The sequence below is a fragment of the Pleurodeles waltl genome, chromosome 6 (assembly GCF_031143425.1).
Source record: "Pleurodeles waltl isolate 20211129_DDA chromosome 6, aPleWal1.hap1.20221129, whole genome shotgun sequence".
In the NCBI taxonomy this organism is placed as follows: Eukaryota; Metazoa; Chordata; class Amphibia; order Caudata; family Salamandridae; genus Pleurodeles; species Pleurodeles waltl.
In genome coordinates this window covers 13492115-13504496 of record NC_090445.1, presented here as the reverse complement: position 1 = coordinate 13504496, position 12382 = coordinate 13492115, and the positions used below count along the sequence as shown (strand labels likewise).

The 12382-nt window shown below is 45.5% G+C and overlaps 1 protein-coding gene across 3 annotated transcripts in view; it reads right to left on the bottom strand.

The window, feature by feature from the left end:
• The window catches only part of NUP188 (nucleoporin 188), a 642545-nt gene that overhangs the window by 96869 nt on the left and 533294 nt on the right, over positions 1-12382 (bottom strand). For all 3 annotated transcript variants that reach the window (XM_069237029.1, XM_069237030.1, XM_069237031.1), the window contains exon 29: positions 1747-1814. In XM_069237029.1, the coding sequence (XP_069093130.1) occupies positions 1747-1814 (68 nt within the window). The remainder of the gene's footprint in view (positions 1-1746; positions 1815-12382) is intronic.

The window sequence follows — 12382 nt, the reverse complement described above, 5'->3', positions numbered from 1 at the left end:
GGACTTAATGGTTACATCCGTGGCGCCTAAGTGCTGCAGCCACGGACGTAACCATTATGTCCTTGGCGGGGAAGGGGTTAAGGGTCATCTCTATCAGCATCATCACCAGAGGGACGGGAGCTTTCTAGATGAAAGAATGAATACAGAAGTGCCATGCCATTTGCGGCCTCAGGGTGGCTGAAACAGATTTAAAGTTATTGGCTACAATTCTGTCTGTGACGTTGGGCCAGTGTGGAAACCTGGGGCTGCGGTGTTCATTTCAGGGGTGGAGGGGTTGTGGGGTAATGACTCCCTGGCCTGAAGGTACCGGCAGTGGAAAGGACACCCGTGATTCGACTTCTTATGCTTCTTTGATTTCCTGGTCTTATCTAAACTCCTGGACTTCGACAATGGGCAGTCGAGAGATAAGTTCTGGGAATGAGGGCCTGTCCGCAACTTCAATATGAACTGGGACTTTTTGGACTTCCTCCGAAGTTCTGTGAACGGAAGTTAAGCTCTGTGGCTGCGGATGGGCTTTTTCTTTATTTTCGTGCCGCGTTCACATGATGCAGAGTAGTGTCTGGAGCGGAGGCATCACAGACAGTGCGTCTGTTTATATTGGTCAGTTGCAGTCCTTGAAAGATTTAGGCTCCGTAGTTTGTGGGCACAATGGAAAAAGTTTGAGGTGTCAGAATGACAGGATTCAAATGAGCCTCTGATCCATGTCAGAAGGCGCAGAAAGAAAGGAACTGAAGTCATCACACGGAGGTGGTGCAGATATAGTGGATCTAAGGTCACATCTGAGGCAGGATGGATCCAATGTGGAGCGGCGTGACGCCACCTACTGACGCGTGAGGGAATCACTATCAACTATCTCCAGATGCAGTCTGGCACCTGGGGGAACGTTCACAAAGTGAGGAATCATTTTAGAAAGTCAAGGAAGGGTCACAGGCAATATACTTTGCACTACAAATCTAGACATGTTGCACAGAGATTGAAAATGAGGCATTTGAACTTGCTGTACCAAAATGCCTGCTAGATTCTTATGGAAACGACCATCGCAGGCCGAGAACTGAAGACGCAAGGTTGTGTGTTCTAATATCTGGTTTTCCACCATTACCGAATTGTGTGCCCTTACATAAATCACAGGTCTGTAGTCTCAAAAGTTAGAAGCTTATAGAAAATGACATTACATGTTATAGTAACAAAACTTGACCTTAGGTTCACACAGCCTAATGTCCTGTGCCAAATATAGGCAGGAATCGGTTAAAAGTCTGAATTCAGAGGAGCAGCCACAAAGTACAGTATATGATGTCCCAATGATGTACAGGGGTGAGTGGCAGACTATGTGCTTCATTGTAACCCCAACTATCCACTGCGTTTAGTACGTCAAATACAAGGGTTCTCCATTCTCAGAGCAAGATATTTTTTCTTAAAACCCATTCACTTCCATTCGCGATGGTGCAAAGTTAACAGCCACTGGTTTGTTTTCTCAGTTTGCAAGTAATTCAAGCAAAGTCATCCTTTCGATGCCCCAGGCGTCTGAGAGGAGAAAGACTGCTCAATGCTAGTCGGTGAAGCTGTTTTGCTGGCGGAGGACAAGAGGACTGGACAGCCTGAAAGCTTGAGAACATGAAACGCTGGGAGGATTCAGATATTCAAGTCACCCTTCCTAAAGCGAGCTGATGCAGTCATACATTGCCCTATCGGGCTGCATATGAACAAAGCTCAATACGCTGGGACCCGCATGAGCTAGCAGACACTTACCTGACCACGTAGTAAATTTCCAGGCAAATAATTCTCATAATGAAGGCGCACGTCTCCAGGATACATGGCTGTGGTGGAAAGAAATAACAGTAAAAGTTAGAGGAGACTGGAGGGTGCACCCACTCTTCAAATGTATGCTTTCAGTGGCTGCAGTCCACTGCTAGTCCAGTGTGAGCAGCCCAGTGTACGTCACTGGCGGCCACAGTACAGAACTATTGGTCTGGAGTAAGTCTTTGAGTGTGTGTTCCTCATTTATTGCTTGTGTGTGTACAACAAATGCTTAACACTAACCTCTGATAAGCCTACTGCTCGACCACACTACCACAAAATAGAGCATCAGAATTATCTAATTTTGCCGCTATCTTAGCTGGGGGTTACTAGAGGAGTTAGTGAGGGGTAATCATGCGGGTGTTGGGATTACTCCTGATTAGAGCTGCTGGTGTGCGGATCATTCTGAGAGCTGTAGGTGAGAGGTATTCATGGACAAGGCTGTGTGAGGATGACTCACTGAAAATGATGTCGGTGTAAGGATTATGTAGGGACAGTGTAGGAGGCTGGCTCAGTTTATGGTGTACAGCTATAGTGCAAAAGCGCTCTAGCTGAGGCGAGCAGCTAAAGCGCATCCAGGAGGAATGTAAAGCACTAGCAATACCACAGTAGTCAGACAGTAACTCACAAGAAAGAAACACAAGTGTTGCAAAACTAAAGGATACTTTATTACAGCTCTTCTACTGGACTATCGTTGGTATATCTCACTTTGGAGACATCTACACACAATATATACACAAAATAACCATCCGAACTAGCACAAATTACACAAGACCCTATTTTGGGGGGCGGGGAAAACCATATACTAAAAAGTGGAATCTGAAATAGTGACCACCAACCAAGGTAAGTGAGGTAGTTAGCTAGGGGCAGACAAACACCAGAGGTAAGTACAGTAAGTGTCCTCAGTGACCGGGAGCAAGGTAGTTACCCACCCAGCCGTCCCGTAGGCTAACACAGAGGGTAGTGGTTGGAGTTTGTGGGATTCAGGACCCTTCAGAGTAGACAGCTGAAGAGGTATTTGCAGAGTTTTGGGGACCAGCAAGGTCCAGGAATATCTAACCTGGAGGAGGAGTCAGGGCTGCCCCTCTGCACGCAGGAAGGCCAGCAGAAGTTGATGAAACTCCCACGAGTGACCCACAGGTGAAGGACACGGGGAGTCACAGGAAAGCCTCATCAGCATGGCACAAGAGAAGTCCCACGTCGCAAGAGTTGCAAGACAGAGGCTGATCTTCGGTCTGTAGAGATCTGCAGGCCGGGGCTTCTTGGTGCCTGAAAATCTCCTGGAGGAAGAGTCAATAATCCTTGGCAAGTGCAACAGTCGCAGTGCACAGGTGTTCCAGTCCAGTGGCAGGAGCAGGGCCCCACAGTCTCCCACATTGGCTAGAAGAGATGCAGGACTCTGCTTCACCACCTGTGAAGCAGAATCTTCAGATGTCCATGGAACAGCAGACCCTACCAGCGGGTTGATGTTGTCTTGAGGTGCCTACGGATGCAGGGGAGTGACTCCTTCACTACAAGGGAGATTCCTTTGTGCTTCCTGGTGCAAACAGAGTCCTTGTGACCCTGGAGGATGCACAGCCTTGGATGTTTGCATAATTCTTGCAGGATCCAGAAAAACAATGTTGCAATGGGAGCCGTCCCACCAGACGTAGACTTGTTCAGTTCCAAAGCAGACCAGCAGCGGTTCTAGAGGTCAGGAGCAGAAGATGAGTTGCAGAGAGTTCCTTGGAAAGTCTTGCTCGATGAATGAGGACCCACCCACAGGGAAACCCATAGGTAACCCTAAAAGGGGGTTGGTCACTCTCTGCAGTGACGGACCTATCAGAGGGGGGTCAGGGACGTCGTCTACCTGGTCTAACCAGTCAGATGCTCACAGAGGCCTCTGCCCATCTGGTTTCCAAGATGGCAGAATCAAGTGGCTACCTGGCAGAACTCTGGGCACCTCCCTTGCAGGAAATCCTTTGTTCTGCAAATGTGGAGAGCGTGGTACGCCAATTTACAAGCAATACAAAGACCTTTGTAGATGGTAACATCAACATGGAGCTCAGACACTTCTAAAAGTGCCATGTTGTATATATTGCATATGGTGTCCATACCCTCTGATCTACACAGGTCAGATAATACAGCAACTCAAGGTTCGCATTGGCCACTCGATGTGGGGTAAGCGCAGCACCCTTGGTAGCCCAATCCATTGAGGCTAGCCAATAATCCAAGCGCATTAAATGACAAGTAGTGGGGGTGGCACAGATACCACAGAGAGGGTGTCGTACTACCCTTAATCTGCAAGAACTGAAATGCAGATGGATAATGCTTTGTGACTCCAGCAACAAAGATTTGAACACCAATGAAGAATGGCACGGACTTGTTTCCTTACTCCAGGATCAAATAAAGAAGCATATGTGTATTCTTTATAGGGCTGTGAAATTACTGTATAATGACACCATGGACTCGCTTAGCTGCTGTTTATATTATTGGATACTTTTGATTTGTCATTGTTTCCCTGGCAGTACTTTTCTTTCTCTATGCCGTTTCTATTTTGTTAACTATTGTGATGGACTGACATCTTTTTTATTTCTAATTTTCAAATGTTGTGTATTATTGTCTATTCGTTTGTCCGCCTTCTATTTTGACTTAGTTTGTGGTGTCTTCTCTTTGTCTTGTAGGTTCCCTCCAACCACTGGCCTTCTCTGCGACGGCTCGAACACATCGTGTGCTCCAAGCCTCGCTTCCATGCGGCATCCTCTGTCTGGGGTCAGCATGTGCCCGATTCAGTCAGTCACGGTGTTGGCGCTGCAGTGTTCTGCTAGTAATCCTGGTCTGACCCGGACCACCCCTGTCCCCCAGGGCTACTCCTTGGTTAGGAACCACTACACATGGTCCTCCTTAGACCCTATACTTACTGGTGCTTTATCCTCAAAGAGCAAGTGGAGTCCTACACGTCCACTGCTGGGCTTTGATTGTATTTTGGGTATACATATGACTGAATAGAGAATTACTTCTGCAGGCCTCTGCCCAATAAGTAGGTAAATATGTTAAATATCTCACTGGGTTATTTCACTGCATAGGCAAACTGTGGCAGACTTCACCACTTTAGGTGCAAAGCAGTATTGATTACTCCTTGCACAGTAATAGCAATCTGGACCACCTTAATTCTTTGCTAATATATGTCAGTTCGTTTCCAGATTTCCCCTCCTCTATTCTATCCTGATGAGATCTGCCTATTTTATTCCGGGTCGAAGCAGTGTCGACATATATAACAAACATACAAAAAAGTGCTGTTTTAATAGGGGTAATGGATTAAATGTTGCTATTGTTACAAAAACGCACATGTATTTGCTTTGCTATTCATTTTGGTGGTTCTTTTTTCACTGGGACACTGCACGTTTTTATTAAGAATGATATGGTGAAAATATCCTTTTGAATTAATGTGATAAATGATTATCAGAAATCATTACGGTGGTGCACCAGTTGCAGCTGGTTCTTTAGCCATTTATAATTTCTACTGATTGTGTGAATGATACCAACGACTGCCGCTGTTTAGTTGCAGACACTATGAACAGCAGGCAGTGCCCAGTGGGCCTGCAAGAAAGGTTTCTGGAAATGAGTGATGCAGGTCCAACGCCACCATTCGGTCTGGAAAATCTCCGCCAGACAGGATTTTGGCTAGTGCGGGCATCCTGAATTGGTCTTTCCACATGAAGGCGTTAAGAGGGCGAAAAGCTAAGAATTTCAACCCTTTTCTGCAACAGGAAATAGGGGAATGCGAGCAAATGGGGTGTATTATGTGGTGTGATTGTACAACCTCACCATGTCATACACTTGCCAACCGCTTTAGGGCCCTTGGACTTCGCCTGTCAATCTGTCAGCTCAACCCTGGGTAGCTATTACTCTGTGAATTCACAAACAGCCCAACTGTCATCCTGACCCAGACGTGTATTTGGCAGTCAGGCAGAGACACAGAATGGTTCATCACGATAACGCACACTTTCAAACTAACAATTTAAAAAACCAACTTCTCCAAATCATGTCTTTTTAAAATGTGAGTTCAGAGACCCCAAGCTCCACATCTCAATCTGCTCCCAGTGGGAAAATACATTTAAAAGATATTTCAAGGCAATCCCCATGTTACCCAATGGGAGAGACAGGCCTTGCAATAGTGAAAACCGAATTTAGCAGTATTTTACTATCAGGACGTGTAAAACACACTAGTTCATAGCCTACCTTTTAAATACCCTGCTCCCTGACAATGGGGCTACCTTGGCCATATTTGAGGGGTGACTTACATGTAATAAAATGGAAGGTTTGGGCCTGGCAAGTGGGTGCCTTTGCCAAGTCGAACTGGAAGTTTAAAACTGCACACAGAGATACTGCAGTGGCAGGTCCGAGACATGTTTACAGGACTACTCATGTAGGTGGTACATTCAGTGCTGCAGGCCCGCTGGTAGCACTTGATTTACAGGCCCTGGGTACACAGTACACTTTACTAGGGACGTACTAGGAAATCAAAAATGCAAATCATGGATAAACCAATCACCAATACAATTTACACAGGGAACACTTCCACTTTAGCACCGGTCAGCAGTGGTAAAGTGCCCAGAGTCCTAAAACCAGCAAAAATGAAATGCAGCAGTCAAAAAAGAGGTCAGAGGCCAAAAGTTTGGGGGTAACACTTCAAAAAGGGCTATTTCCAACAGGAGGTTATCTGCCATGATAAATGTATGAAGTGAGCATATCTATGGTAACAGATGCTGGGCCTATCAGGGCTGATGGTAAAGGGGGATGAGAGTCACTGCCCATTCAGATGTGTGAGTTACAATATGCACACTAATATCAGCATATCAGGCCTGCTGGCCATCACAGTGAAATATTAACAGTGATAGATTGCAAAAAATGAGGACTGCATATTGTCCTGGAGACACCAGTCTATGGTAACAGATGCCTGCCTAACATCTTTGTTTGCTGTTCTGCAGCTAGTACGACATCTCTAGTAAGAGAGTTCAGGGTGTAAGGGCTCTGCAGCAAGTATCTCTAGTAAGAGTTCAGGGTGTAAGGGCTCTGCAGCTAGTATCTCTAGTAAGTGAGTTCAGGGTGTAAGGGCTCTGCAGCTAGTATCTCTTGTAAGAGAGTTCAGGGTGTAAGGGCTCTGCAGCTAGTATCTCTTGTAAGAGAGTTCAGGGTGCAAGGGCTCTGCAGCAAGTATCTCTAGTAAGACAGTTTAGGGTGTAAGGGCTCTGCAGCTAGAATAGACATCTCTAGTAAGAGTTCAGAGTGTAAGGGCTCTGCAGCAGCTAGTATCTCTTGTAACAGAGTTCAGGGTTTAAGGGTTCTGCAGCTAGAATCTCTAGTACAGAGTTCAGGGTGTAAGGGCTCTGCAGCTAGTACGGACATATTTAGTAAGAGAGTTCAGGGTGTAAGGGCTCTGCAGCTAGTATCGCTTGTAAGAGAGTTCAGGGTGTAAAGGCTCTGCAGCTAGAATCTCTAGTAGAGTTCAGGGTGTAAGGGCTCTGCAGCTAGTAAAGACATCTTTAGTAAGAGAGTTCAGGGTGTAAGGGCTCTGCAGCTAGTACGGACATCTTTAGTAAGAGAGTTTAGGGTGTAAGGACTCTGCAGCTAGTACGGACATCTTTAGTAAGAGTTCAGGGTGTAAGGGCTCAGCAGCTAGTATCTCTAGTACAGAGTTCAGGGTGTAAGGGCTCTGCAGCTAGTATCTCTAGTTACAGAGTTCAGGGTGTAAGGGCTCTGCAGCTAGTATCTCTTAAGAGTTCAGGGTGTAAGGGCTCTGCAGCTAGTATCTCTAGTTACAGAGTTCAGGGTGTAAGGGCTCTGCAGCTAGTACGGACATCTTTAGTAAGAGAGTTTAGGGTGTAAGGGCTCTGCAGCTAGTATCTATAGGTATAGAGTTCAGGGTGTAAGGGCTCTGCAGCTAGAATCTCTAGTAAGACAGTTCAGGGTGTAAGGGCTCTGCAGCTAGAATATCTTTTAAGAGTTCAGGGTGTAAGGGCTCTGCAGCTAGTATCTCTATTAAGAGTTCAGGGTGTAAGGGCTCTGCAGCTAGTATCTCTTGTAAGTTCAGGGTGTAAGGGCTCTGCAGCTAGTATCTCTTGTAAGAGTTCAGGGTGTAAGGGCTATGCAGCTAGATTCTCTAGTACAGCGTTCATGGTGTAAGGGCTCTGCAGCTAGTATCTCTAGTAACAGAGTTCAGGCTGTAAGGGCTCTGCAGCTAGTATCTCTTGTAAGAGTTCAGGGTGTAAGGGCTCTGCAGCTAGTATCTCTTTTGAAAGTTCAGGGTGTAAGGGCTCTGCAGCTAGTATCTCTTGTAAGAGTTCAGGGTGTAAGGGCTCTGCAGCTAGTATCTCTAGTAAGTAAGAGTTCAGGGTGTAAGGGCTCTGCAGCTAGAGTCTCTAGTACAGAGTTCAGGGTGTAAGGGCTTTGCAGCTAGTATGGACATCTTTAGTAAGAGAGTTCAGGGTGTAAGGGCTCAGCAGCTAGTATCTATAGTTACAGAGTTCAGGGTGTAAGGGCTCTGCAGCTAGAATCTCTAGTAGAGAGTTCAGGGTCTAAGGGCTCTGCAGCTAGTACAGACATCTTTAGTAAGAGAGTTCAGGGTGTAAGGGCTCTGCAGCTAGAATCTCTAGTACAGCGTTCAGGGTGTAAGGGCTCTGCAGCTAGAATCTCTAGTACAGCGTTCATGGTGTAAGGGCTCTGCAGCTAGTATCTCTAGTACAGTGTTCATGGTGTAAGGGCTCTGCAGCTAGTATTGAAAATGTCACTTACCCAGTGTACATCTGTTCGTGGCATCAGTCGCAGTAGATTCGCATGTTCTGCAATAGCTCGCCATCTGGTGTTGGGCCGGAGTGTTACAAGTTGTTTTTGTTCGAAGAAGTCTTTCGAGTCACGGGACCGAGTGACTCCTCCTTTTGTCTCCATTGCGCATGGGCGTCGACTCCATCTTCGATTGTTTTTCCCCGCAGAGGGTGAGGTAGGAGTTGAATTGTAGTAATAGTGCCCATGCAATGGAGTGACTAAGTATGCACTTATTTAAGGTTGAGATGATACATATATAAATAATTGAAGGTAACTTCCAAACTGCTACAGGCTCCCGGGGAGGCGGGTGGGCACATGCGAATCTACTGCGACTGATGCCACGAACAGATGTACACTGGGTAAGTGACATTTTCAGTTCGATGGCATCTGTCGCTGTAGATACGCATGTTCTGCATAGACTAGTAAGCAGTTATTTCCCCAAAAGCGGTGGATCAGCCTGTAGGAGTGGAAGTAGTCTGAAATAATGTTCTTAATACAGCTTGACCTACTGTGGCTTGTTGTGCGGATAACACGTCTACACAGTAGTGCTTGGTGAATGTGTGAGGCGTAGACCATGTGGCTGCCTTACATATTTCTTGCATTGGGATGTTTCCTAGAAAGGCCATGGTAGCACCTTTCTTTCTGGTTGAGTGTGCCCTTGGTGTAATGGGCAGCTGTCGTTTAGCTTTAAGGTAGCAGATTTGGATGCATTTAACTATCCATCTGGCTATACCTTGTTTTGATATTGGGTTTCCTGCATGAGGTTTTTGAAATGCAATAAATAGTTGTTTAGTCTTTCTGATGTTTTTTGTTCTGTCAATGTAATACATCAATGCTCTTTTGACATCTAATGTATGTAGTGCCCTTTCAGCTACGGTATCTGGCTGTGGAAAAAACACTGGAAGTTCCACTGTTTGATTTAGATGGAACGGTGAAATAACCTTTGGCAAAAATTTAGGATTGGTCCTTAGGACGACTTTATTTTTGTGTAGTTGTATAAAAGGTTCCTGTATTGTAAACGCCTGAATCTCGCTTACTCTTCTTAGGGAAGTAATGGCGATGAGAAATGCCACCTTCCAGGTTAGGAACTGTATGTCGCAGGAGTGCATGGGTTCAAAAGGTGGACCCATAAGTCTAGTTAGGACAACATTTAGGTTCCATGAAGGAACAGGTGGTGTTCTTGGTGGTATAATTCTCCTAAGGCCCTCCATGAATGCTTTAATGACTGGTATCTTATATAGGGAAGTTGAATAGGTAGTCTGCAGGTATGCAGATATTGCTGCAAGGTGTATTTTAATGGAAGAGAAAGCTAGGTTAGATTTTTGTAAGTGAAGCAAGTAACCCACTACATGTTCTGGAGTTGTGTGTAATGGCTGTATTTGATTAATATGGCAGTAGCAAACAAACCTCTTCCATTTACTTGCATAGCAGTGCCTGGTGGATGGCCTTCTGGCTTGTTTTATGACTTCCATACATTCTTGGGTAAGTTGTAAGTGCCCGAATTCTAGGATTTCAGGAGCCAGATTGCTAGATTCAGCGATGCTGGATCTGGGTGTCTGAACTTTTGGTTGTGCTGTGTCAACAGATCTGGCCTGTTGGGCAATTTGATGCAGGGTACCACTGATAGGTCTAGCAGCATTGTGTACCAGGGTTGCCTTGCCCAAGTTGGTGCTATTAATATGAGTTTGAGTTTGCTTTGACTGAGTTTGTTTACCAGGTAAGGAAGGAGAGGGAGAGGAGGAAAAGCGTAAGCAAATATCCCTGACCAGTTCATCCATAGGGCATTGCCTTGGGATTGTTCGTGTGGGTATCTGGATGCGAAGTTTTGGCATTTTGCGTTCTCCCTTGTCGCAAACAAGTCTATCTGAGGTGTTCCCCAGAGTTTGAAATAAGTGTTCAGAATTTGGGGGTGAATTTCCCATTCGTGGACCTGTTGGTGATCTCGAGAGAGATTGTCTGCGAGTTGATTTTGGATCCCTGGTATAAATTGTGCTATTAGGCGAATTTGGTTGTGAATTGCCCAACGCCAAATCTTTTGTGCTAGCAGGCTTAACTGCGTGGAGTGCGTCCCCCCCTGCTTGTTTAGATAATACATTGTTGTCATGTTGTCTGTTTTGACGAGAATGTATTTGTGAACTATTATTGGTTGGAAAGCTTTTAGTGCTTGAAAAACTGCTAGAAGTTCTAGGTGATTGATATGCAGTTTTGTTTGATGTACGTTCCATTGTCCTTGTATGCGGTGTTGATTGAGGTGTGCTCCCCACCCTGTCATGGAAGCATCTGTTGTTATTACGTATTGTGGCACTGGGTCTTGGAAAGGCCGCCCTTTGTTTAAATTTATGTTGTTCCACCACAGAAGCGAGAGGTAAGTTTGGCGGTCTATTAACACCAGATCTAGAAGGTGACCCTGTGCTTGAGACCACTGTGATGCTAGGCATTGTTGTAAGGGCCTCATGTGCAGTCTTGCGTTTGGGACAATGGCTATGCATGAAGACATCATGCCTAGGAGTTGTAATACCATCTTTGCTTGTATCTTTTGTGTTGGATACATGCGTTGTATGACGGTGTTGAAATTTAGAATTCTTTGTGGGCTTGGAGTGGCTACTCCCTTTGATGTGTCTATTATGGCTCCTAGGTATTGTTGTACCTTGCGCGGCAGAATGTTGGATTTTGTAAAGTTGACGGTGAACCCGAGTTTGAAGAGGGTTTGTATGATCTGATTTGTGTGATTTGAGCACTCTATGAACGAATGGGCCTTGATTAGCCAGTCGTCCAAATATGGGAACACATGTATTTGCTGCCTTCTTATGTGTGCAGCGACTACCGCTAGACATTTGGTAAAGACTCTTGGTGCGGTTGTTAATCCGAAAGGCAGTACCTTGAATTGGTAATGTATTCCTTTGAATACAAACCTTAGGTATTTCCTGTGCGATGGGTGTATTGGTATATGGAAATAAGCATCCTTGAGGTCTAAAGTTGCCATGTAGTCGTGTAGTTTTAGCAATGGCAATACTTCTTGTAGTGTGACCATGTGGAAGTGGTCTGATTTGATGAAAGTGTTCACTACTCTGAGGTCTAGGATTGGTCTTAGCGTTTTGTCCTTCTTTGGTATCAGAAAGTACAGTGAGTAAACTCCTGTGTTTATTTGTGTGTTTGGCACTAATTCTATTGCATTCTTTTGCAATAGTGCCTGCACTTCTATCTCCAGGAGATTGGAATGGTGTGTTGTTAAATTTTGTGCTTTTGGTGGTATGTTTGGAGGGAATTGTAGAAATTCTTATGCAATAACCATGTTGGATAATTGCTAGAACCCAAGTGTCTGTAGTGATTTCCTCCCATGCTTTGTAATAATGACCTATTCTTCCCCCCACTGGTGTTGTGTGGAGGGGGTGAGTGACATGTGAGTCACTGTTTAGTAGTAGGGGTTTTGGGGCTCTGAAATCTTCCTCTATTTCTAGGGAATTGCCCTCCTCTATATTGTCCCCGAAAACCTCCTCTATACTGTCCCTGGTAACTGGACGGTGTTGCTTGTGAGGTGCTGGCTTGTGTGCTTTGACCCCGAAACCCCCCTCGAAAGGGCGTTTTACGGAATGTGCTGTAATTCCCTCTGCTCTGCGGGGAGTAGAGTGCGCCCATGGCTTTGGCAGTGTCCGTATCTTTTTTGAGTTTCTCAATCGCTGTGTCCACTTCTGGACCGAACAGTTCTTTTTCATTAAAAGGCATATTGAGAACTGCTTGTTGAATCTCTGGTTTAAATCCAGACGTTCGGAGCCATGCATGCCTT